The following is a 27283-nucleotide window of genomic DNA, read 5'->3' on the forward strand; positions in this document are numbered from 1 at the left end:
AGTTACAGGCAATGATGGGAAAGTCAGAAATTGAACTTTTTCTTTTTTTTTTTTTTTTCCTAAACTGTGTCCTCAGAGTTGTGATGCTTACATGGGAGACAGGGCTCAAAAATGGGCACCGGCATGAAAACTGGATTTCCGAAATAAGGTTCTGCTCCCTTTCATTATAGGGGTAAATGATAAGTTTTCAGCTTGACTCAGAGGAGCTGCGGGAAGCCTGCCCAGTGTGGGAATGCTGTGGTCTGAAAATGACGTGACTTATGCAATTTTCAGCCTTTGGGAAGGATTAAGTTCCGTTTAGCATTTGATTAGTTAAAAAGTGAAACTTCTTGCTGCTTCTGAAGATAAGCTGCTAGTACTGCAGATTTTTGAGAGGACACGTGGAAGATTTCACGTGTGGTATGACAAGCTGGAGCAGTTGCTTTGGTTGTTTCTTACCTTGAATTTCCGTTGCATAGAGGTGAGTCACCTGTGGGGGTGGTAACTGGAAAGGGCGGATGTTTTGAGGTGATGCACATGGAAGTCTGAGAATCAAAACCGAAATGAAGAGGTTTTGCATCGTAGGAAGGTGAAACAATTGTAAAATGTAGTAGTTAACCACAAAAGTGATGTACTCGTAAAACACTTTAGTAGTTTCAGAGGATACACACAAACTTTTTTTTTCATAAAATCATGTAGTAATTGCAGAGATTCTTTGCCTGTTTGTACCAGGGCCCGAAAGGGGCTTGGAAACAGTGCTGTTAGCATCAACCGCAAGAGGAGGAGGGAAGTCTGCCTGAAACTCGCCACTCATGTGAACACCCTGAAGTCTCAAGGGAAGCTGGAGTCTGAACTATATCTGAAACTTGAATGTTTAGATTCACCTCTGCCTAGGGAGCTGGTGGAAAATGTGCTAAGCAGCATGTTCTGTGGTATTGCTTCACCAAATTGTGAATGTGCTGGATATTCAGCAAACACGTACTCAGCCGGTTAATTGATGCTTCCTGTACAAAGCTTCAGTCAACTAGAGCATATTCTGTTTATGTGGCTGTATGTTTTGAAGAGTAAGAATTACTATCTATAAAGCAGCTAATGTGGATTATGCATCTTTCTCAATTTAGTTATACATAAGGAAAAACAGCTCTAATGATGCTATGTGGTAAACAGACAAATACGCCATAAAGCAAAAATAATACAATTTTGCTACAGAGTAGGTAGCACTTAACTTGAATTAAATTATTTGGTTCCATTAAACCATTAAGTGAGTGAAGCAAAGTGTGTTATGTTTTTTGGACACATGCATTTTTAAACTTAAAATAACACTTGGAAGTAGAGAGGAGGGTATAAGTGAACTTTATGAAGGGATTGTTAGTGAGCTGTAGTGAGCAGGTTCGTATTGCAGCATAAAGTTGGAAATGCTGAGGTGTTTGAGGAGCATAATTTGTACACCAATTGTCTTGCTTAAAAGTTTATGGAATAAAGTTTTAGCCTTCCAGCCTCATATTGGTATAATTTATTAAAGGACTTGTAGATATATATTCAACACCAGGTGAGACTTGTGCAGTTTAATTGCAAGATACATAAAGTAATCAATCTTAACTGACTATTAAAATTCTTTTAAAGGGTCTGAGAAGTCCTCAGGAGAGCGTTCATGACCTCAGTCCTATTGAAAGCTTTCGGATTCCTAGTAAGGTATGATACACACTCCCTACTCTCACCCTCTTCATTTAAAGTTTATATATTCTGGTTAGATGACACTTAGGTTGGTGTTTTGTGTGATTTTAAAAAAATTTTTATTTTATTACACCAGGTTTGCTGTTGTTCTTTTTGACAGTTTTATTTCTTGCTGAAAATCTTTTAAAATAGTTTTATGAAAGAATTAAGAGCTGTGAAGCAAAACAGTTCACTGACTCAGAATGAACTTGCATTAAAATTTCTTTCTTGGAACTTCTGAGTTGTCACTGGATGCTGATCATAATATTGTAATATTATCTAAGTTTCCTGCAGGAATGAAGAAAAAACAAAAAAGAAGGAAAAAGAAAAGTGGCTTTTTTTTTTTTTTTACTTTGGAAAGTAGATGCTATATGGGTAGCCTGTATAGTTCTAGTCTTCATATTTAGTCTCTTAATAATCTTGGTGCTGTAAGTATATTTTGTAGTTTCATGGTTTTACTCTTCAGCATATATCATTAACTTCATGTTCTCCTTTAAATGTTACAGCTTCGCAATAGTAATAGGTTTTTTGGTTTTCTTGTGTCTCACTACTTAGTGCCGGCTCACTCTTGTCTCACAAGAATAATTTGGGTGTGAGGGAACATTTGTCACAATATTTCACTGCTGCTTCTACCCTGTTGATCTGAATGGATGATTCACAAGACTTGCTGTGGATGTTGTCTATTATTTAATCCTAATTTGGATTTTGCTGTTAACCAATGAGATATATAAGTTCCTGACTTAAATTGGATGCCTTATTTTACAATAGTTAAAACAAAACTAAAACAAAAAAATCCTTATGTTCCTTTGTAATATGTTGCTTGTGCTGAGGCAGACCAGAAAATCAGCATTACTGTATGTTTGAAAAATCAAGTAACAATCTCTGAATTGCTACATAATGCTGTTAAACAGTGGCCAATATATTGATTTCGAAGAGTGGAAGTATTCAGTTGCAGTGATGTTGAAAGAATCATCTCATCTCCACATCTTAGATTTCAAAATTGCAGATTCCTGCCACCCACTGAGCATCCAGTTTCAAACTGTCTTTTTTGTCAAGTAAAAGTTGATGTAGGATATCTTAGCTGGATTTCTATTCTTTAATAGTTAGATGTTATGTGTCTGGTAAGCCTATACCTTGTATCAGTAACAATGGGAAAACAAATGCCCATCAACAACTTGTAATTTTTTCATACGTTTATGTCAAACATTTGCAATGTGAAAACATTATGTGTAACTGTTCTGCAAACAGAATCTCATTGTAGTTATGAATTCTGTGCCTGAAAAGGCAAGCTTGCATCAACATTAGATCTTGTCAGCTGATTATTTTTTTAGAAGCTCATAAAATTAGATTATTGTTCTCTTCTGTGCCACAGAATAAGAGTTTTATATTTTTCAGTCTTCTAATATGTTTTTTTTCCTTCCAAAATGTTTTAGGTGAGTAGTTCTCAAAATTCTGAGTTGCTTAGATTAACGTTTTCCTTCTCAGCAAGTTGTATTGAGTGAAATTCTTATAAAGTTGCATGACTAGACTATGTGATTAAATGAAAGCATTAGATCACAAGAATCTTGGGTAAAATTACTGTGTTTTGATCAGTTTAACTGCTGGCTATGGTCCCAAGCCATTTGCCACAGTAACTTTACTTCCAATCCTTTTCTTTTGGAGAAGGGTTTTGTATCGCCATGCTTCCTTAACTTTGCTGAAATCTTAATTGTAGGATTTTACTTTTCTAATGATGAGACATCAGATGAGGCCCTGTAATATGTCTGTCACTGTGAGCATAGATTCAGATACCTGTTCTTGAAAACAGGAGTTTTTTGAGGTAGAGAGGGGGAGATATTGTCTGTGTTTGTGGTATGAGTAACTGTCACGGAGATTAGGTTTAAGCACTGCAAGGAAGTTGAAAGTCGTTGAGCTTTTGGATATTGGTATTTGTTCTGAGCTGAAGCTATACTCAATACCATGGCAGCATACTGATGTCACAAATCAGAATTATGTTATAATCACAGGGTCAAGCAGCTTAGCTGGATATAAGCTAATGCCCCTCAATAATTATTTTATAATAATGGGCAAGTATGGTAAAGGGAATTCACTTTTGAATGCAAAAGTAGGCTACAGTAAAGGTGCAGATTTTTAAAGGCAATGAGTAAAAGCACAACTTCATACTGTTGCAGGCCACTATTTAGAAGCGTAGGTTGCTCTCTGCTGCCACATTTTAGAAACTGTTTTTCTTTATATGTTGAATAATAAAAGTCTCAAGCTCACCAGGCAAATACTGTATTGATGATAGAGTGGTTATGATGCTACACTTTCATCATCACACTTCCACATTCAAAGTGGTATCTCTAGATTGATCTAGGGCAAGTGTTACTGAAAGTTTCAAAAGCTGAGTTAAAGCTATAGGGAGATACAGAATGCAAGGCTGCAGAGCCAGCTTGAATTACTGGAAAGCTCACAAGCCATTGATAGATAATGCTAACTCCAGGAACAAAACCTTATTTTTGAAATGGAGGACTGTCACACTAGTTTGGTGGTCAAATGGGAACTATAGAGGTCGGGAAGAAGAATATGTTGACGTTGAATTGCATGAGGGGAGGACCAGTAAAATTATTTTGGGTCTTGATATCTGAAAGTTGTTGGTTTGCTGGCTGGTGGCTTGCTGGCAATCATGTTGAAGTGATGACTGTGCTCCTCAATTTTTTATTTTTAAACAATGAAATGATTTGGTACCTGGGTATTTTATGGAATACTTCTATGTGCATGGACTCACGTTAACCAGTACTCCAACAAGTTCTGCAAATATCCTCAAAAATTTCAATTTGCTTCTGTCATATGAAGGCAAATTACCAGCAAACCTGGTTTAGTTTCTGTTGTAATACAGACTTATACTGCTGACTTGGTCATACAGAGAAATAAGTGCATAATAGTTTATGATATTGTCTGTAGATAAGGCAATTCTGTACTGCAAGGCAGGATTTCTGGTAGGGAAAGCTGTCTGCAGAGGGGTTTCGTATCTTTTTTGATTGAGATACCTTCATCTGTGTGCCCTAGTCACCCTGGGGAGCTGTAATTCATAGAATCATAGAATTCCAGGTTGGAAGGGACCTCAAGGGTCATCTGGTACAACCTTTCTTGGCAAAAGCACTTATTTTTTAACCATTCTGTTATTGCCAGCTTTGTTGTTTCCCATGCTGGTAACAGTTTCGTTCAGTAGATGCTGTCACAAAAAGGTGAGATAGGTATTTGGTACACTTGAGTTCAAGTGCGTGGGATTAACAATGACTTGACTTTGAATTAGGTTATGTTTATCTTGAAGATAATCAGCTCACATGAAAATACAAATCTCAGTTGACTTTGTGGCTTTGAGTGGTAAACAACACTGAAAGTTTGGGGTTTTTTTTTTATGCTTTTCTTATAGCTATAGAAGTGTGGCTTTTTTGGTCTGTGTGGGTTTCTGTTTCCCCAACAGTAGCTAAGTGCTTTTCAGGAGTGCATTAAGTGGTGGTGTGACTAATATCTCTTCTATGGATCAGGCTTTGTTGTTCTCTCCACCGGGAGAATTGTTTTCACAGTGTAATGTTTGTTTTGGTAGAGTGAGGGCTTTTTAATGAGTACTCTGTATACATACTGAAGAAGGAAAGATCAAAAGAAGGTTCTGGGCATTTCCTGTGGCAGATAAGGGAACATCACAAAGTTGGCTGTGGGATTGCCTTCCCTAGCTGGGCATTAGCTGTGGCGGGGGAAAGAAAGAAGTTTTGAGGTGAGTTTATAGGTACAGTTATACATATATTATGAGACATATACAATATATAAATATATCTTTTTACATAGATAAAATTAAAAGATTGTATGTATCTATATATAAAATTACTTTTATTTATTTCAAGGTGGTAGGGTGTTGCAATGTACCAGCTGATTAAATCTGTTGAGGAGGGCCCTCACCCTGGTATTTAGGATTAGCTTTTGACATAGGTGTTAATCCATGTTCAGAATGGAGGGTTATAAATGGTCAGCGTGTTCATTGGTGTGTTCTGGCGCATGAGGCTGTGTCCAAACAAGTACCGTGCAGACTTGGCCCCTGGCACTCTCTGTGTAGAGGTGCATAGGCTATTGCTGACCTTCAGCTTCTAATTATGCTGGAAGCTCTTTAATTTTTTTTTTTCCTCTGAGTAGGACCAGTTAACTTTTTTCAATGTCGTTGCTTCCCAAGTCTGTTGGTTGATCGTGACTGGAATGCAGAAAGTGTTTGCTTCAACTCTCCACCAGTAATGCTTCATTCAGCAGAGCAATATTGATTTTGGTGTTACAGGCGGTGAAGAATACAAGAAGGGTGGGAGTCTGATGTGCTGGGAAATAGCTGGGTAAGTCATCTAAAACTTGCTGAACTCATTTCAGAGGGTTCTGCAATGAAATGACTCTTCTGAAGTGTATTTCCAGGAATTGCCACAGGCTTCTGGACCTGTAAACTTCTATTTCCATAGAACAGGAAGGCAAAATGATGCGAGGTGTGGATGCAAACACTAACCACTGTTTTTTACTTAGCAATGGTTTCTTCAAGTGTGCAAAGCTGTCAGACAGATAGGGTATTTTTTTTTTTTTTGTTCTTTATCTCCCCAGAAACTGTCTTTCACAGATGTATTTAGGTGGCATGATGAAAGAGACACCTCCTGTTCTGGGTTGCACTAACCATAACCTGAAAGGAAATATGTTTGACAGGTTAAATTGTCTTTCCATGAAGGTATGATCCAACGTACTGGAAAAAAAAAAAAAAAAGTTGCACATTCAGCACCACAAATGATGCAAGTTTTATATAGGAGGTGAAATGTCTTGCTGAGCAAAACTTTGGAAACGTAGATGGCTGTGCTGGCCCATTATTGCTCGGAGTGTTCCTACTGCTGAACCTGTGTAGTAACCTGGGCAGGTGGATTGAAATTAATACTATGGGGTCTGCCCTGCCAATCTGCTACTCTTCCTGATCTCCTGTGTATTCCATTTTTTATAGGTTTTTCTATTCAGAATAGCACTTGGAATTTCTGAATTTATGTACATTTTCCATAAAATTTACGAACAAGTGTGTTTTAATATTGACTTTTTTTTTAATAGCTAGAAAAATTTTGAGGTAGAAAAGTACACTGAGAGATTTAATAGAATTTCTCTGCCTACCTCTCAAAAGGGTGCTAAGTCTGACCTTACCTGAAGCCCCTGAAACTATGGACTTCATTTGTATGTAATAAAATTGTTTTGTATCTCTAACTGAAGATATGACAAAAATTGAATAACAGCAAATAAACTTTTGCTAAGGATACTTGCTTCCTTCAGTGGTGAGTGAATAGATTGGCCTTGAGCATGTTAGTTACTTGAAACTAGTGGAGCATGATGGACTGGAAGCTGCGGTTTATCATGGCATAAAGTCTGGTGGCAGATAGTGTAATTTATGTGGGAACTTAAGTTTATTCTGGAGAGTTGTTCTCAGTAGACTGCCTTTCTGGAAAGAACGAACAAGATTAAAAAAACAACCAAACAACCGACCCAGCCCATTTAATAAATATTTTCCTAGGTAGTGTTTTGGCAAGAAAAACTGAGACGAAGGGTCTTTCTGAGACAGGATAAAATGGTTTATTAGTAATTTTCCTAGCCACATCAACATCAGATTTATTTTTGTGCTGAAAACTGTGGTCTTCTACAAAGGCAAAAATATCCTTGATTAGATTTCATTGGAATGCTAATATTAAAACCAACCCTCCCAATATATTATCATGTGGCTCTAAATCCAGAATATGTGTCCACGATGGCTTTCTTAATACATCTTTAGGGGATATCAATTACCTATGGCATTGACATATCTTTTCACCAATATGACAAGATATCAATAGTCTAGAAATTCAAATGGTCCTAAAGTTTTCTTCTTGGGTTTAGTTTTTCTTCTTTTTTTTCTTTTAACAAACAACCATGGGGGAACTTGTAGCCAAACATCAGATGACAAATTTGATTATTTCATTTGCAATGGTTCAGTGGGCAAATTAAGCTGACCCTGTTGCCTGTCTTGGGTAACTTTTAATTTTAATTTCATATAGCTAAAACTCAGTGTACTGTAAGATGCTAAGCTAATTTATAGAGCGATGTCATTTGTTAGGGAATGCAGAGGGAAATAACTTTTTGTTTGTTTGTTTTAAAGGACAGGAATACATACGGTTAGATAATAGATTCATTGCTTTATAAGTTAAATTATTGCAAGAGCAGTATGCCATTGAATCTTAATGTGTGTGTCCTCTGCCAATCCGTGCACTCTCATGTGATGGAAACTTCAAAATCATAGATTAAAAAGTTGAAAAAGACTCTAAGGGGACTATTTTTAAAGAACCTTTTCATTCCTCATAACCTGCCCTCCTCTGTTTCTCATGCCTGTAGTAAAGGCGAGATGTGAGGTGGAACGGTGAGTGGTGTGGCTGGAGCTGAAGGGACGGGTCTGCCAGCCTGGAGTCCTGCCTGGCCGCTCGGTGCCCGTGTGGTGCCACAGGCTCTTCCCTCCTGACTCCTGCAAACTGGTACCGTCTTCTGGCAGTGCCCTGTAGCCAACCCAGCCTTTGCCTTCCTCTGAGCAAGGTGGTGGTGTGGCTGGTGGCGTTGTGGACAGGTGCTTGCCGAGAGCGGGACCGTGCTCAAACCCGTTTTTAAGGGTTTGTCTAAAGAATAGCATCATTTTGCTTTGTTATTGTTATGTGTTGTCATTATATCGTTATGTGTATTATTGCCTTCTTTCCCTCACGTCTGTGGGTGCGCTCCCTTCGCCCCTGCCTTCCCTTGCACAGCCTCCTGCCGGGTGCCCATGTGGTTGGAGGGGGGTCGCTGCCTTCGCCCCGTGGTGCCGGGCAGGTTTCTCCGTCTCGCTGCAGGTCAGCCCGCCGGGCAGCGCTGCTGGCGGGACTGAGCCGGGCGTTTTCACACTCTCCCTCTTTGGAGATCTGAGGCGCTGGGCGCCTGACGGGAGGGGTGGAAGGCGGTGGCTTTTCTCCGGTTGCTACTGCTCCGTCTCGGCTCGAAGCCACCTGCCAGCTGCGGTTCCGCCCGCGCTCCAGCGGGTGGAGCCCGAGCACTGCCCGGCGGGGCCGGGGCGGGGCGGGGCCGGGGCGGGGCCGGGGCGCCCCTCCTGCCGCGGCAGGTGTCCCCCCCGCCCGCTCTTTGGCTTCCGTTGTGCCCGCTCGTGTCACCGAGGGGTTCCCGCCGCTCGGGGGCGCGAAATCCGCTTTTCTCTGTGTCGAAGCTCCTTTTATTGTTTTATTTTTTCTTTTTTCCCTGCGATATTTTAGAGGAGCACTGGCTCCATCCGGTGCTCTTCCAAACTGTTCACTTGCCATCCCTTGGCTGCCTCTCGTTGCATAGAGGAACAGCACATTCCTTTCTGTTTAAAGTGTTGGTTTACTTCATGTCACGTAGGCATTGACCTTATTTCAACTGATGTACAAAATAAGCAAGTTAGTGGTTGTTTGGTAAATTAGTCTAAAATCTGATGTCTGTAGCTGGTGAAATAAGCCCTTGAGCTCTCGGTAATGAAACACTGGCACCTTGTCCCCCTGTAACAACCCGACATTGTTGTGAGGTGTGGGGTCTTTATGGGACACTTGAGTCCGCTGCATCGCTTTGCCAGGGCAATTGTTGAGCAATTTGATCCGTTTTATCTTGATTTCTGGTGTAAGAATGTCCTGGCACTTCTCCGTTTTGAGTCTCTGATAAAGAATTTTCATTACTTCAGTGGGAGCAGCATCCAGGAGAGGGCTGGTCTTAGTTGAAATGTCTGATATAGAAGGTGAAGAAGAGGCTCAGGCTCGTTCCTTTGTTTGTTGCGACCAGTGGAAGCAGCTGGGTTGTTGAGAAGACCTTCCAGGAGGGATCGTGATGGCAAGAAGGGGGTTGCTCACCTCTTGAATATTAGCTTTCAGAAAGGCTAACAGCACATCTCTACTTAGACCACCCCACTAGTCAGAGAAAAATCTGAAATCTGCCAGTTTTGTGCAAAGAAGGCAGATCTGTTCTGGTTTTGCTTGTAAAAAATTCAAGTGTTTAATGGCATGACTTTTATTACAGTGAATTCTGAGGACTGAATTGAAAAGTTATATGTTTGTAGTGACACTGGCTACCTTATGTTTACAAAGATTTTTTTTCTGGTTTAAAAAAAACCCAGGTTTTTTATTTGTTCCATTTTTGTGATTTTTTTTCTTTTTTTATTCAGCCTGCCAATATATTTTTAGTTTATTATTAGAATTTCTAAACTTTAGAAGGAAAAAACTGTGGACTTTACATGCAGTCGTGCTATAAATGTGTTGATGAATAAGTGTTTAACTGATCTACAACATCAAAGTCTGCACTTTGTTCTTTGAAAAGTTTTAAATATCTTGCTTTTTGTAATGGGAAGAACAAGTCGCAGTGTACTGATCTTTTTGTTCTTTGCTATTGCTTCTTGTACTAATACTGTAAATGGGTTTTGAAAAATGCTTGTTTTGGTAAAACATTGTTCTTGTTAGGACGCAATATTATATCATGGAAACCCTTTTTTGTTTTGTGAAGGAGGAGCTCAGAGAGCTATGTGAAGAACCAACTGATCCTCAAGCTCAGCAAGAAATAATTAATAGCATTGAAGAAGTATATTTTTCCAATGATTCCTTTGATATTGTGAAGTATGAGTTAGAGGTAAGTTGTCTTCTTAAAAGAAAAGACAGTCATATAACAAAAAAGGAGGGTCAAAAGAGTATGCTTGTTTCAATGAGCTATTTTTTTGGTTTGTTTCTTAGATCTTGCATTAGTGCAAAACTGTACCCTCCCAACTCATCTTGGGGTTGTGTGGAGCTTCTAGCATATAGTATTGATATGGAGTCTCTTCTTTTAATGTGTGCTAACAGCCACTTCGTAATTTAAACTATTGTGAAAAAGACAAAATATTTGAATGGGGGAAAAAAAGTCTGTTCTATACTTGAAGTATTTTTTTAGCAAACAGTTAATAGACTGGGACATAATAATTGCAATGATTAGGGGGTTGTATGTGTACATATATGGCTTAGAACAAGGTAACTTTGAAGTAATTATGATATCATATAATGTAATTATTATATTGTTTATCTTAGCACTGATACGTTTCAGTATCCATCGTTTGAAATAATGGATTAATTCTGCAGGTTAGGTTGCAGAAGCAATAAGAAGGTTTCTTTAGTGGAATTGATTGGTTAGTTAATACTACATGTGTATTTAGCATCCTTTAATTTCTCACTTAATTGCATTTTCTGTGTACTTGCAGAGGCTTCCTCCAGTACTTAGTCTTCAAGAACTGGAAGAGTACAGAGACAAATTAAAACAACAGCAAGCTGCTGTAAGTAAAGTTGTTTCCTCTGTGACCTCAGGCAATTTGTTGTATTGTCTACAAGTATAGCCAGAAATGTAACTGAAAAAGTTTTGATCTTTTTAAACATATTAGATATGAAGTGTTTTTTCTTTTAATATTATGTTGCGTGCTTTTATAGTGAAAAATTTTGTCAGTAAATCATATAATAATATAAAACCATGGAAGTAAACCTTGGTGATGTGTTGTAACAAGGAGAAAATGTGCTAACTATTTCTTTAGAAACTCAATTTTCTGAGTGTTTAGCTTTTCCTATATATTGCAAGAAAAGTAATATGCAGCAGAGCACTGAGTCGTGTTTTAGTATCTTTTTTGAGGGATTTATGGCTGTGTAAAACATGAAATATTTTTAAAACTCCTTAGAGCTGGTATTTTCTCTTATTTTTCATTTACCAATTTGTTAATCATCCATGAAGGTTTCTACTGAATACTTGTACAGAGTTGTTATATAATAAAACAAATGAAATGTAATGGTGAGCAATAACTGTAATTTACAGGGGAAATCAGAGTTGCAGCTTCTGAAAACTACTTGTTACATTTCAGGCTTTTAAAATTATGGATTCATTGCTCTTTTAAAGATTAATAATATGGTACAGGGAACTAATGTATTAACTGTGGCATTTGGAGAGTATCTGCAAGCAAAATAACAGTAGTAATCCTAAATCATGTCTTTAAATGAATGAAATGTACAGAAGGAGAATGTTAGTTCGTTAACAATATATAGGGAACAAATTCCTTCTGCCTAAGACTGCTTTCCCTGGAATAAATCTATGAAATTTTGTAAAGTGTTAGGGAGAAGTTGAGCAAATGAATATGCCATGTTTCTCATCAAGAGGTATAAGGAAAGAAGTTGAAAGTGGGTGGTGGGTTTGGGTTCTGTGTGTGCGTTGTGTTGTTGTTTTTTTTTTTTTTAAGGCTGAGAGACAACTTCATTGAGCTGTGCAGGATAATCTTAATATCTGTTATCAATATTTTGGCCATTCTACCTGCATGGTGGGAACCGTCTGTAGCTGGGGGAGTTGGTTTCAGTGCATAGCTGCTGCTGAAACATGTGAACTGGAAGATGCATGCAGCTCATGAATAATAGGGGTGAGAACTGAGCACGAGGTTTCCAGGAAATATGTCTCAGACATGTCTTTCTTTCAGAAAACAAACAAACAAAATCTTTCAAAGCCAAAACTTTTGAAGAGAAGCATGTGTCCAGTTCTTCCCCCAGCATCCCCCGAGGCAGGATTAGGGTTTTCTTGTGTCTTCCTGAATCTAGTAAAAATGTGACTCTGTGGGAAGGAATTGTTGCTTGGATTTGTTTTCCTCCTTGGGCATGTTCCAAGTTGCTAAAATTTATTGTATGCTGCATATCATGTCCTTGTATTATATTTCCAGGGGCAGTGTGAGAGACTGTTGCATGTTTTCTTCTGCTGTCTCAATTATTGTCTGTTTATTTTGTGATATGTCATTTAGATGACTGTCTCTCTTAAAGGACATTTGAGCCCTTCATGGAAGACAGTACTGCAGAATGTTGTATGTTATTAGTTCAGTCCTAAAAATATCTTGATGCTGATTCTGAATAGATTATTAGATGGAGGACTCATGATGTCTGTTGGCAGATCACACAATACCTCTGCTTTTGAAAAAGAATAAATACTGCATTTTTCATTTCAGTGCCTGTAGCTATAGCTGATGTAGGATTTTACAATAGTCATTTAGAGAGAATTCCAACTTCTAAATTTCTGAAACACAAATTACTCAAACGAGTGTGAATTATAGGTAATAGAGCTCTGACCTTCCACTTCCCACTGACTGCTGCCATCTGCTTTTGTGCAGCTGATCTTGGTCATGCCTTTGTTTTTGAGGTCACTATAGTCTCTGAATTTTCACTAGATTTTCCATTCCAGGTTTCCATTCCATTGGATGGATTCCAACTCACTTAAGACTTCTTTAATATGTGTATCGTGACAGCTTTAATTTGTCTAATTCTCTTGGTACAGACAGTATGAATTAGGAGGCTTTTTAGTTTTATGTCTGTCTTCATTTTATTTAGTAGACTGATATCCTCAGCTGTATTTTTTTTCTTTCTTCAGGAAATGAAATATTTTTTCCTGATGTGATAAGAAAGAGAAAATTGTTTTGGATAAAATTGTTTGGTCCCCTCAAAGAACATTGTTGTTTGCCTGCATTGATAACTGCAGCCACATTCATTGCTAGCGGTTGCAATGCTACATTCCAAAAGTTAAGAATTAAACCAAAACAAAACTAACTCCAACAAAATTACATGGAAGATGCTGAAAGGAGCGGGACAATTTCAAAATGAATAACCTGCGATAATGTTGCTTATCCAAAATGAAGGAAAGAGAATCACTTGGAAGCTCAGAAAAGTAATATCACTAAGTTCAGGGAAATAAAAAAAGATGGTGTGGCAGTCACAGATGCTTGTTAGTATTGAGGTTGTTATTAGTCAAGTGTAACTGCAAACTTGAAAATGAAAAAAAGCAGTTTAAAAACTGAAAATGAGACACGTCTTATATTAATGCATACTGCTTCATGAATCCCTTTAACAGTGAAGAATTGAACTGTTAGATACTATAGGGGAATGCATGACTAGCAGGTGTATCCCTGTCCTAAAGTTTTGACAGGTACAAGGCTTGTGGCAAGAACAGATTGGAAAACGGAAGTGAAAATTCCAAAGGATAGAGACTGTGCAGAGAACAAACCTTCTTTAGAGGCCCGGGGTCATGTAGGCTTGTGTAGCTTTTGGACTGATAACATCCTTTCCTGCCCCACCCTGCTCTGGAGTGGTTCTTTTGCTGTCCTGCAGAAGAAACCTTTATTATTTATAGAAGAGCTAAGAGGTTTTAAAATCATTTGATGATTGTGGACGTTTTTTAATGTGGAAGGAGGAAGGCATAGCTAGATACATGTCCTGTGTCCAGATTGCTACCTGATGATACTGGGGTACTTTGAACACCATTGGTGTGCAGGCGCTTTTCCAGAGGATGGGAACTGGCCCGGTGGAGCCACTGTCAGTTTGTTACAGGAATGCTGACTGAAGATCCCAACTTTGCTATGTTTGAAGAAGCAGTCAAATACATAAAATCTTCCTCATCTCTCTTTCCCAGTAGTTCATTGTGGGCTGACTGACTGTCATAGCTAGTTTGCCTTTTCTCCTTTTCTCCTTTTCTCCTTTTCTCCTTTTCTCCTTTTCTCCTTTTCTCCTTTTCTCCTTTTCTCCTTTTCTCCTTTTCTCCTTTTCTCCTTTTCTCCTTTTCTCCTTTTCTCCTTTTCTCCTTTTCTCCTTTTCTCCTTTTCTCCTTTTCTCCTTTTCTCCTTTTCTCCTTTTCTCCTTTTCTCCTTTTCTCCTTTTCTCCTTTTCTCCTTTTCTCCTTTTCTCCTTTTCTCCTTTTTCATTTCTGGGAGTATTGTTCCCAAAGAAGAATATAGAACAGAACCAATGATTTCTTTTTCATGTTTGAACTGTTTGTGATCCCTCCTGAAAAAAACAAAACAAAACAAAACACACTATTCTCAAGCCTGTGTTTATATGACTAGTACAGTTGGATTTTTTTTTTTTAAGCTTGTGTGTTTGCACACAGGAGACTGATCTAGGTGACAATGCCCATTTTTAAATTCAGTACAGACTGCAGCTCTCAGCAGCATTCCACTTACAGTTAGTTCAGAACAATGGTGAAAATCTTAAAATACTGATGTTCTGTGTGCTAAAGAAAGGGTATAACATGCACAAGATGAATATTAATTTTTATAGGAGTTTTGTTTAATACAATATTGGTTTGAAAGGTAGATGTCCTTATAGCTTTCTTAGATCTCCATGGTAGATGGTTAACTTAAATTTGTACTCTAGCAGTACCACAAGCAGAATGTAAGCAGTTATAGTGTCCTATATTATTTCTACTTGCTATTCCAGTGTGTTCCTTAACAAGCAGAGAAGGGATTAATTTAGAAATGCCCACTGATTCCTAGATAGAACCGTAAATATTTTTCATGTCTTACTGGTTGTCGTTTTTTACCTTGTGGCATATTAATGAATAAATTTGAATACTACAGAGCTGAATGATACAGAATCACAAACTTGTAGAACTTCAGTACAGGAATGGCCTACTTAATTGAGGTTGCTACGTATCACCTGTAATATACTTCTTTTTAAGGTATCTAAGAAAGTTGCAGAGTTGATTCTTGAAAAACAGCCTGCATATGTTCAGGTAAGACAACTAACAGTCACTTTTTAAGAGCAAACCACTCAATTATTTGCTGTTATAATGCTACTCTTGTTTCATTGGGGATTAAATATATTAATAGTCATTTGTTAGTAGAGATGCTAGTGCCTGCTTAGAACCAGCGGTCTCTGTATGCTAAACCTCTTACCCGTGGAGTGAAAAGAACCAAGGGCGTATTGTGCTGGAGGCCCTTAGGATGATAAAGGCTTTGGCATATGACCATTTTAAGAAGGCTTTCTGAAAACATGAATTCACAGGCTTGACCTGTAGTGGACTCGAACAGGAGATTCTTTAGTGCCTGTGTTTAGGAATGGTTTCAGATCAGTATTGGGACCATTGCTGTTTAACATCTTTGTTGGTGACATGGACAGTGGGACTGAGTGCGCCCTCAGCAAGTTTGCCGGTGACACCAAGCTGTGTGGTGTGGTTGACACGCTGGAGGGAAGGGATGGCATCCACAGGGACCTTGACAGGATTGAGAGGTGAGCCCATGCGAACCTCATGAAGTTCAACAAGGGCAAGTGCAAGGTCCTGCGCATGGGTCAGGACAATCCCAAGTGCAAACACAGGCTGGGTGGAGAATGGATTGAGTGCAACCCTCAGATGAAAGTCTTGGGGGTGTTGGTTGATGACCCAGCAATGTGTGCTTACAGCCCAGAAAGCCAGCTGTACATGGGGCTGCATCAAAAGAAGCACGACCACCAGCAGGCCTAGAGAGATGATTGTCCCCCTGTGCTCTTGTGAGACCCTGCCTGGAGTCCCGTGCCCACCTCTGGGGTTCCCAACACAGGAAGGACATGGAACTGTTGGATCAAGTCCAGAGGAGGCCACGAAGATGATCAGAGGGCTGGAGCACCTCTCCTATGAATTCAGGCTGTGAGAGTGTGGGGAAGTCGTGATTTGCACCCCATTTCTAGTATGAAGTACTGGTCTAACAGGCACTACTGTGGGCTGAGAAAGACATGGCGCAGGCACAAGGCAAGGGATTTATAATTTTCCCTTCTCCTTGGAAGGAAAGGCATGCTTTAGGAACAACCAATGGGTGGAAGAATAAGAAAAGAAAAATGTATTCAGCCCTAAATGCTGGAGGGAATACTCCATCTCTGGGGACCATTAGGCTGTGCTCTCTCCCCACTGCATCTCCACCTGGGCACGTTCAAAGGACATACTTTAGATAATCTTTGCAAGAGGCAAAGCTGGCTTGGAGTTGCTCCTTATTGTATACATTTCCTCATGGAAAAGGAAATATTGACCTTTTCACTAGCTCTGACATTTGCAAAGTATGTTTTTAGTGAGAAGTAGGTACTGAGGAAAGTCATCCTTGAATTTGATTTCTTAAGATATTATGCATATCAGCAACTAAGCTGTCATTTTTGCAAAAGCAACATTGTTAACATAAAGGAGGAACTGGTTTTGGTGAAAGATGCAGTTCAGTGATTTGTCAGAATTACTTGTATCTTTGGAGAATGACCAGGAGCTTATCTTAAACTGAACTAAACTTTAAACTTGTTTTTGCTTATCATGTCTTTAGAATTAGGTTAGTTTTCAAAGTGAAAGTCTCTATTCTCTTCATGGAAAGCTCTTTTGAAATGAGAAGCAGTATTTTTTTTTTAAAAAAAGGTTTTTTCTTTAGCATGGGAAGAGCATTCACTTTTCTGCAGTTCTGTTCCTAACAAAAGAAATCCTAATAGGTATATTAAAAGTTTTTTCTTTTTAAAGGAGTTGAGATTATGTTAGGCACTTCACTAAGTCAAAATCAAGCTAAATTCAGGTCACCTGTGCTGAAGAGTTTTCAGCTGAAATTCAACAGGATACAATTAACGTTCATTATGAAGTGACATCTATTAATTTGGTAGAACACAGGTGCTTCTAAACCAGAAAATGCTGTGTGAAACATGAGGTGGTTTTCGGTTTTGCTGCTCTCTGGCATATTAACGCAAATTAAACACTGTGCTTCTGTATCTGAAGCTTTTATCATTCTGCTGTGGGGCATTAGTGGTATAGGGATTCTTAGGCTAAATGTACTGTATAAAAATGTAGAGCGTCCCACTGCAATGAAAATGGATTGCAAGTACCTTTCTTCAAAACAGAATTGTATTTTAAAAGTTAGCTTATATTAATGTTACATTCCAGTGCTTAGAATAAATAAAATGATAAAACAAATAATATTTAAAGTAAGTCTGCAAGGTCACTGTAACATCTCAAGAGAAACCTACTAATGACTAGTCTTTGCTGGTATGTAGCACAACTTCAACTTGTGTATTTATTTAACCTGTTGTCTCTCTGTAGGAACTTGAACGTATTACATCATTGCAGACTGGCCTTCAGTTAGCAGCGGTTATTTGCACGAATGGAAGAAGGTATCTTGCTTAAATAAGGACAGAGATTGAAAGAGGGGAAAAAGTGTTTAAGAAGAAATCTGTAAACACAGGAATTTTGTTTGCTGATGATATTTCCTATTTATGTGCTGAATGGAATTAGCAATAGTAGTTAAATATACTGAAACAAATACCAGATGCTCTCTCTCTTGCAGCTCTCACTTTTTCAGCTGGGAGTTCTCTTCAAACTATGAACCTTTTGCTACACACTATTGATCCACAGACAAGTTCTGCAGAAGGGAATACATACCTTCTTAGTAGTCTGTTGGTATCATCTCAATTTCTGGGTTTCCCTAAAAATACTGGCAATGTATTTTCTAGCATGTATTTTGATGGAAACATTAGAATTTATTAGAAATAAGTTTTATTTTACATATCATCGAAGATTATATTCATTTTTATCTTTGGCAGACACCTGAATATAGCAAAGGAAGGCTTCACACAAACTAGTTTGGGGCTTCTTGCAAATCAGAGGAAACGACAGTTGCTTATTGGACTGCTAAAGTCTCTGAGAACAATAAAGACACTGGTATGTACAGTTGTTTTTGTTCGATGGCAAAATAGTTTTCTTCATTTCTGCGTAGTTATCACAGGTTTGTTTTTTTTTTTTTTAATTTTTAGCAAAGAACTGATGTGCGTTTGAGTGAGATGCTGGAGGTAAGTCCCTGCCAGACTATTATAATTTGAAGCTATTCTAAGTCTACTTTTGTCAGTCATCTTAATTTTGTTCCTTCTTTCCTTCCTCTTGCGAAAAGGCTATGAGTGTGTATGTATGGTGATATTATATTTTTATTCTTTTTTAAAATGTTCTGAGGAATACTTCATGTTAGATAGCCCTTGTTCCAGGGTGGGGGAAGTATTTTCTGTCAAAGACCAAATTATAATGGTAAGAATGCTGTGGAGCCTTCACTGTCTTCCCTACCCTCAACTTGTGCTGCTCCTCTGGTGTTAGCTTGATATTTGGAAGAAAATAAAAGATGAGATCTAGCTGATTATTGATATGCTCAGTCTGGATAAAGTACTTCTACTGGTATGGTACTGTACAAATTTATGTATGGGCTCCTTACTATTTTATTTGCAAGTATGGTATCTTCTCTCATTATTAATTGTGTTGTTTTTTTAACAGCCAGTTGAGAAAACATTGCGGCATGCAGGCCACGACACTGAAAATTCTACTGATACAGTATATATGTATTTACTGACTAAAGATGCAGTAGATAGTTCTTGTCTTAAGCTGATTAAATTGTATGAAAGACAGCTTCAGGATTTTGTTGACAACCACGTTTTAATGATGTAGTGTAACAATTTTGACTTGCTAGTTTGCCAAATATTTACAGCTATACTGGATGGAATGTCATTATGATAATCCCTAGTTACTAAATTTGGAAACTGAGTCTTAATAATTGTAACTCTTGAGATTCTTTGAGTTTATTTCCATCTTGGGTAATATACCTTGTCTCAGCACACTTTCCTATTCTTTACCATGCAAGAATGTATTAATTTACAGGCTGCATAAACATTGCCTTCTGCATGGGAAGCTCTGTACAATGATCAGCTTTTTGTTTCTGTGCTGTATTGTGTTACACAGGAAATTAGCTCTTCACTGTCTACTGGTGGGAGTTGTTTTGAGGCAGAAGTGTGGGTGTTGCATCCACACACAGACCCTGATGTCTGATTGTCATAAGTTGCCAGTGATTTTTAAGCGTTAAGGACTGGAACTGCCCTTTCTGGCTAAGTGCAGTTTTAGAGCTGTGCTCGTTGTCTACTTCCAATAAGGTATCCGCGAGATTGGCCAATTTACTGTCTTTGTTCCAAGAAGGAGTTAATAGCTTGGAATATGCATGAGAGCTCTTAGTAGCCATTCACAGGGGCACTTTTAGATAGGATTCCCAATTAAAAAAAGGACCAGACACAAAGCTATAATAACTTCCAGGGATGAGCTGTATGTAGAATATGTTGGAAAGCCTGCTTGTGTAACAAGGGAGGAAGCTATGTCTCTTTAGCTTGGAGAAGAGGAGACTGAGGAGTGACCTCATTAATGTTTATAAATATGTAAAGGGTGAGTGTCAGGAGGATGGAGCCAGGCTCTTCTAAGTGACAGCCAATGATAAGACAAGGGGCAATGGTTGCAAACTGGAACACAGGAGGTTCCACTTAAATATGAGAAGAAACTTCTTCATGGTGAGGGTGACAGAGCACTGGAACAGGCTGCCCAGGGAGGTTGTGGAGTCTCCTTCTCGGGAGACATTCAAAACCCGCCTGGACGCCTTCCTGTGTAACCTCATCTAGGTGTTCCTGCTCCGGCAGGGGGATTGGACTAGATGATCTTTTGAGGTCCCTTCCAATCCCTAACATTCTGTGATTCTGTGATATATTACTGATTTGAGTTCTGTTAGACTTAGAATCATTTCAGTTGGAAAAGACCCTCAGGATCATCGAGTCCAACCATAACCTAACTCTAGCACTAAACCATGCCCCTAAGAGCCTCATCTAAACACCTTTTAAACACCTCCAGGGATGGCGACTCTACCAGTTCCCTGGGCAGCCTGTTCCAATGCCTGACAACCCTTTCCGTGAAGAATTTTTTTCTAATATCCAATCTAAACCTCCCCTGGTGCAACTTGAGGCCATTTCCTCTTGTCCTTTCACTTGCTACTTGGGAGAAGAGACCAACACCCTCCATGCTACAACCTCCTTTCAGGTAGTTGTAGAGAGTGATAAGGTCTCCCCTCAGCCTCCTTTTCTCCAGGCTGAACAGTCTCAGTTCCCTCAGCTGCTCCTCATCAGACTTCTGCTCCAGACCCCTCACCAGCTTCATTGCCCTTCTCTGCACTCTCTCTCATACCTCAATGTCTTTCTTATGATGAGGGGCCCAAAACTGAACACAGGATTCAAGGTGTGGCCTCACCAGTGCTGAGTACAGTGCCACAATCACTTCTCTAGTCCTGCTGGCCACCCTATTCCTGATACAAGCCAGGATGCTGTTGGCCTTTTTGGCCACCTGGGCACACTGATGGCTCATGTTCAGCCAGCTGTCAATCAACACCCCCAGATCCCTCTCTGCCAGGCAGCTTTCCAGCCACTCTTCCCTGAGCCTGTAGCGCTGCCTGGGGTTGTTGTGATCCAAGTGCAGGACCCGGCACTTGGCCTTGTTAAACCTCATACAATTGGCCTCAGCCCAATGATCCAGCCAGTCCAGATCCATCTGTATGGCCATCCTACCCTCCAGCAGATCAACATTCCCACCCAACTTGGTGTTGTCTGCAAACTTACTAAGGGTGCTTTCAATCCCCTCATCCAGATCATTGATAAAGAGATTAAACAGAACTGGCCCCAACACTGAGCCCTGGGGAACACCACTTGTGACCAGCTGCCAACTGGATTTGGTTCTGTTCACCACAACTCTTTGGGCCCGGTCCTCCAGCCGGTTCTTTATCCAACGCAGAGTACACCCATCCAGGCCATGAGCTGCCAGCTTCTCCAGGAGAATGCTGTGGGATACGGTGTCAAAGGCTTTGCTGAAGTCTAAGTACACAACATCCACAGCCTTTCCCTTATCTACTAGGTGGGTCACTTTGTCGTAGAAGGAGATCAGGTTGGTCAAACAGGACCTGCCTTTCATAAATCCATGTTGACCAGGCCTCATCATATGGTTCCCTTGTATGTGCCATATGATGTTGTTCAAGATCATTTGCTCCATTACCTTCCCTGGCACTGAGGTTAGACTAACAGGTCTGTAGCTCCCTGGATCCTCCTTCTGGCCCTTCTTGTAGATGGGCATCATGTTAGCCAACTTCCAGTCAACTGGGACCTCCCCAGTACTCCCCGGTATTTAGTGAAGCAAGTATCAGGTTTCCAATGGAGAAAGATGCAAAGAGCTGTAAAGGCAGCAATCATTTTAGACCAATGTACTGTTCTGTTTTCATCTAATGGGTAATACGTGGGTTGTTTTTTTGTGATTTTAGCTAAACTTGATCTGCATTAGAATTCTGCTGTTAAAACCACTTTAATTTCAGAAACTCCTTTCTGATAATAGCTCAACATAAATTGCCCTTGTGTTTTTACTCTTCAGTCGATGACTTTGAAATTCCAGTAACAGCTTTGCATTTGAGCTCTCTGAAGCATGTAATATAACTGATGTAATTAGGACAAAAAAGGGAAGCTATTAGCTATTAAAGAGGGTTTTCCTTCCTCCAAGAGCCTTTCTGGTCTCATATTTGATAGAATACAAAACCAGTAGTTATACCCAAGGTGCTGCACATGTTCTGTTGGCAAGATCTGGGGGTTCTACATTTTTGTGTGTATATTTTTGTTTTGGTTTTGTCCTGGCATCTTCAAGTACTTCCTGACTTATCTGTCTACCTATTGGATATTCTTCTTATAATTTAGGAAAATATTTCTTTATTTTTTTCTAAGTATGTTCTTTTTGTCCTGGGGCCTTGTGTGTGCCAGTTGTCTTTAAATTAATTTCTAATTAGCTAGACAATGTGTCAAATTAAATAGTGTTTATTTGGGCATAATGTTGGAGTGTCTCCCTTGTCCCTTTTTAGGTTTTGTAAACTATGGCAATAGCCTGCCAGTGCCTGAACTTCTTTCCTTTCTCATGAATTGATCACATTGTATTAAAAAAAGGTTTGAAAGTTAACTGGGAGACTGTTAGTTGTTTTGTAATAAAGACTTTTTTATATGTTCTGTATGAATGCATAAGTAAACAAAACAGCAATTATTATGCATAAGGTAATGTAATACATAATGTTTCCAGATGTTGCTAAAGTGTCGTCTGTTTCTAATTCTGAACTGTGTGCGCATTAAGTTGTGCAACAGACCCTCACTCATTTCCTTTACTATATAGACCTGAGGCAAAATATTTTTTCTTAATGTTTATGCATAAGCATGTCAGCAAAAATGGGTACTGCAGTGTTTGTTTCAAAAGCCAAATTAGCTTTCTGTTGTGTTTTATCCTAAGGAAGAGGACTATCCAGGAGCTATTCAGCTGTGCTTGGAATGCCAGAAAGCTGCCAGCACTTTCAAACACTACAGTTGTATAAGGTGAGATGACATTGTGCAGATTTCAGCTCCTTTGTGATTTATTTGTAATTCTCATTTTCTGAAGCAGATTCAATTGAAATTTAGTTTTCTGCTTAAAAAAGTAAAATTGAGGCATTTATAAAAGCATAAGCATCCTCACTGGTTCCCCCCTCCCTGTACCACTACTAACTGGTCTTCACAATCGTAACACTATGTAATGTATATTTGGACTATGTCGTTGTTTTGAAACTGTTGAAGTATGTTGACAGGTAAAGTTTCAACTAAGACTGAATTATAACTACTACAACCTGCAGCCTGGAGATACCAGAGCTAATTTTTTAATAAGCAAGTTTACATTCTGGAATTAATTTACCTACAGCAAGATGGATTGTGGATGGTAACATACCCTGATTCTTAGCAATGAAATTAGCAAGTGCAGAGCTTCATGCTGTCATGGAGAAATTGCTTTCAGAACCTGAAATAATTTGAATATCTGCAGTTCCTAACTTAGAAAGACTTGATGATTCTGTTGCTTTTTAGAAAGAAAAAAAAAATAAAGAATTGCGTAAACATTAAGTTCAAAGTCATAATAGATATGACAATAAAGGAGTAAAATGAAGTGAATTTAGATGTTTCATCCACAAAGATGATAAGATTAATTAGATTTTCTTTTTCCGATATTTTTAATTATAATTTTAAATTTATGGGTAAAATTCTGACATTGTTTGGTCTCCTGTCAGACTGCTGTCTGACTTTGAAGGACCAAAAATCTATGAAAACACATGCTTTGCTTTCCTCTGTCCTCTAAATGTCTGCTTTGTTGCAATTTCAGAGTAATTACCCATAATCCTTGCTTTCAGTTTAGGATCTACTTCTGAGGTATAGTTGTTCCAGGATCTGAAGACACACCAAAAAAGTGTATGAAGTTAGAAATTGTACCTGGAAATAAGCCCCTCTCTATTCTGAAGTCAGATTTCAAAGCTGTTTTTTGGTCTCTTTTTAGTTCCATAAAACTTGTGGATGGATATAAATTGACTGTGCAGCCAACATTTGCCTACATGTATTAACATTTCGAATCCTTTCCTTATATGTAGTGAATGAAAACTATTCTTTGCTTAATTGGATGAGGAAAAATGTGGTTTCACCCAGTCCTTGACAATTCAGTTGTTGAGAAGGAACATTATTCCTGAACAACTTTTGCTCTGCTTGACTCTCCCTTCTGTAGACAGATGGGCCTTGCAGTTTTCCATACCTGTGTCTCGTCTATACTGTTCAGTAAGGTCTCCTTGGTATTTATTGCTCTTTCAGATGCTCTGTGGCTCCAAATGTTAATCCGATCAATTCTGCACATCTGCATTTTTTTCTTTTGGAGAAATCAGCAACATCTATTCATCTTGAAAAGGCAGCTCAATTTCTTAGAATCTTACACTGCTCATCTGGAAGATCTTGCTCTTTTGAGATTTAGGTTAAATTACACAGTTCTACAAGTTAAATTCTGTTTTTTTGTACATGATATGAATGTTTCTGTTTAATGTTAGTTTATGTTTAATATTACTTTATTACAGCTTCAAAGTTTATCTCCACTACACTATGTCCAGTATAACAAAATTTAAACAGTTCACATTTTTGCCATTTGGAATATTTAACTGCAAAAGTCATGCTGTTTTAAATCTGATAGCATACTGACAAGATACGTGACAAATAGCTGCGAGGATTTACTTTGTTATTGCACTCAAAAGGATATACTTGCATTAAAAAAGACAGTTTCTTGAAAGGAAGGATGATGACAGAAAAAATCAGCATTGCTTCTTTATTCTGAGAGTTTTTTGAGCTTAATTTTGTTTGCATTGTGAGAGCAGAAGAACATTTTAGCTGTAAATCCCAGCCCCAGTGCACACATTTCAGTCTCTGTGCACTGTTTTACTTTCAGAAGTCTGAGAGAATATGTATCGTATGGAATAATGTCTCACTAGCCCTGGATTGGGCTAAATGAATAAATGGATCTTTTGCCTTTCTGTTTAGAACTGCAGTAAAAAACAGCCAGGCAAGAAAAGAGACGTGGTAGCATTTATAACATACTTATATGAGGCATCTCCTCTGTATCTTACCAAGGAATTTTCACAGCATTCCTTAGATTGTCCTCTGTCCACATACAAGAATCAGTGCCTTCCTTTGTACAATCATTCTTCACATTTTTCTTGCTCGATGGTGGTAGGAATTGGGTGTAGCTCTTAAACCCCAGGGGATTTAAACCTTTCTATGAAGTGTATGTTTTGTTTTTTTTTATTTTAGTGTTTGCATAATCTGAAGAGAGAAGCACTTCACCTCCCTGCTAAGACTTCTGTGGTTTTAAGAGTGGCTGCTCATCTTCCTTTGAAAGAATAGGCTGGATGTCTATTGATTTTTGTTTTCTGTTGTCTTCTTCCTAGGGAATGCTTGCATTATGTGATTTTTGTTTAAAAATATAAATCAAAGGCTTTTGTCTTCTGCTTGTTGATCAGTTCTGATGTGAGTAGACTCCCTTGAAAAAACTGTAGGAAAATGTAGTGTCAGATAATAGGATGACTCTGTGGCATTTGGGTTGAAATGTTACATCCGTTGTATTCCAATAATGTGCCTTCTAAAAATGCACTAATTTAGATTTGTATGGATGGGGATGCAAAAAGAAGACTTCTAATAGGTTTTTAATGAATGGAATGAATGCCTTGAATTAAATTCTCAATTATGGTAAATGGGCTTTCTAATAATCATGTAGCTATTATGTCCAAGCACTACCTTTGTAATTCTGGCTTAGAAAATACAGATTTAACTGGATGCTGCATTTCTACGTTTTAACTTCAATGCTTGATGAAAATTACTTTTCTTACAAAATTCTGTGATTCCATCTTCTTTTCCTAAGTTAGTATAAGTGTTGGCTGTACTCTTGCAAGCACCTCCATGTATCATAGCTTGGTTGAATAAATAACTTATGAATGTGAGTATTTAAAATTGGTGATTGAGCCATCGCTTGAATGGGAAGACAGTGCTGAAAAAGGACATGCACTAAATAGTATGGATGAGAAACACGTGGCAGTTTTACCTTGCTTGTGTTTCATGTGAAAAAAGATCTTTTGAATTCCTCCCCATCCCCCTCTCCCCAGAGGAACAAAACGTATGCTTTGCAGAATGGCTTTGATCTTGGGGCATTTGCTGGGAATTGTGACAAGAGGGCTCAGATCCCTGAGCCGCCCAAGAATAGTGGAAATGAAGAACTAGTTTTTGTGCTGGTATAGGCATGAAATTAGTCAAATGTGATCATCTGCAGTCATCAAGAAATGGTTTCTGGAGCCCAGGAAGTTTTTCAGCCATTTGTTTGAAAGGAATCATAGTCTGGTGTTTATGTGGTACTTGCTGCCATTAGGGGCTTTGTGAACTTTCATAGGATTTAGAGCAGTAGAACTGCTTCATTTGTTCAGTCTGTGCAGAGGTGACCTGTGCAGCAACTTCTGTATTTTAGACCAGTTAATTTCAACATGTAAACCAACTCCATGTTTACTCACAGGGGGTGATGGTCTGTGCTGTATCCTGTACCTAGTTCTAAAGGTGGAAAGAAGGAGCAATTCTGTGCTCAGAGCAAGGTTCTTACTCTTGCTCTAATGTCTTCTTGTTGGCTAAAAGAACTGAGGAACAGGAAACGCTCATAAACTCCAGCAGGAGATGTAGTAACATGAAATAGTTGTGGAGGCTTTTCTGTTGCAGGCTTTCGCATGTGGAGAAACAACAAAGAAATGTTGGTTACTCTATTTAGTGATGAATGCCAGCTCTTTCTGATACAGTTTTTTCTATTTAAAGCTTTCTTTGAAGAGTATTGTATCCTGGTTATCTAGCAGAACTGAAAAAGGAGGGGTGATGGGCATATCATTTAAGTGGAGAGAATTAGGTAGGGAACCTAGAATGTGTCTTTGGATAGTTAATGTGGGCCCCTTAGGGGAAGTTTCAGAGCTCAGAAGTAAGTTGTCTAAAATCAGGTACAGTGATTATCCCATGAAACCTCTGTGCTTTCCATACTGAAAAGAATATCCTGCCTATTTCTTGGCTGCTTTGATCCTTCCAAACAAAAACACAGTATTCATATTTTGTGTCTTATTTTTCTGTCTGGTGTTCTGAAATTTTTAAAGCTGATCGTTGGAAAGTTGTGGAGCGGTTGTGCCTTTCTTGTCCTAAATATTTTATCTTATGGTAGCTATTCTTGTTAACCTTTCTATACCAAATATGGCTCAGAGAATTGAAGTTATGGTCTTAAAAAGATTTTCTGGATTGTGTAAGCTTAAGTTCCTTTTTCTGTAAGAGGTTCCTGAGCAACAAGTAAAACTTACCGTATCATACTTTGCAAAGAGTTGATAGCCCTGATCTGTCTGGTTATGTTCTGCCAGAGTGCCAAATCAAAACAGTTAGAGCAAGAGTTTCTTAGGGGTTGGGAATGTCTTCGAATACTTGGCTAAATGGGGTCTTGTCTGGGCCCTCTTAACACTATTGCATTGTAAACCTAGGATAATGTGCTGCTGCAACAGGTACTTTAATTTGAAGTGTTA

The 27283-nt window shown here is 38.7% G+C and overlaps 1 protein-coding gene across 2 annotated transcripts in view; it reads left to right on the top strand.

The window, feature by feature from the left end:
• VPS50 (VPS50 subunit of EARP/GARPII complex) overlaps positions 1–27283 on the top strand; it is a 92480-nt gene that overhangs the window by 808 nt on the left and 64389 nt on the right. For both annotated transcript variants that reach the window (XM_065629367.1, XM_065629368.1), the window contains exons 2-9: positions 1603–1671; positions 10252–10374; positions 10976–11047; positions 15238–15291; positions 17596–17666; positions 18096–18213; positions 18306–18341; positions 22651–22733. In XM_065629367.1, coding sequence (XP_065485439.1) covers positions 1603–1671; positions 10252–10374; positions 10976–11047; positions 15238–15291; positions 17596–17666; positions 18096–18213; positions 18306–18341; positions 22651–22733 — 626 coding nt within the window. The remainder of the gene's footprint in view (positions 1–1602; positions 1672–10251; positions 10375–10975; positions 11048–15237; positions 15292–17595; positions 17667–18095; positions 18214–18305; positions 18342–22650; positions 22734–27283) is intronic.

This window comes from Caloenas nicobarica, chromosome 2 (assembly GCF_036013445.1).
Source record: "Caloenas nicobarica isolate bCalNic1 chromosome 2, bCalNic1.hap1, whole genome shotgun sequence".
Classification (NCBI taxonomy): Eukaryota; Metazoa; Chordata; class Aves; order Columbiformes; family Columbidae; genus Caloenas; species Caloenas nicobarica.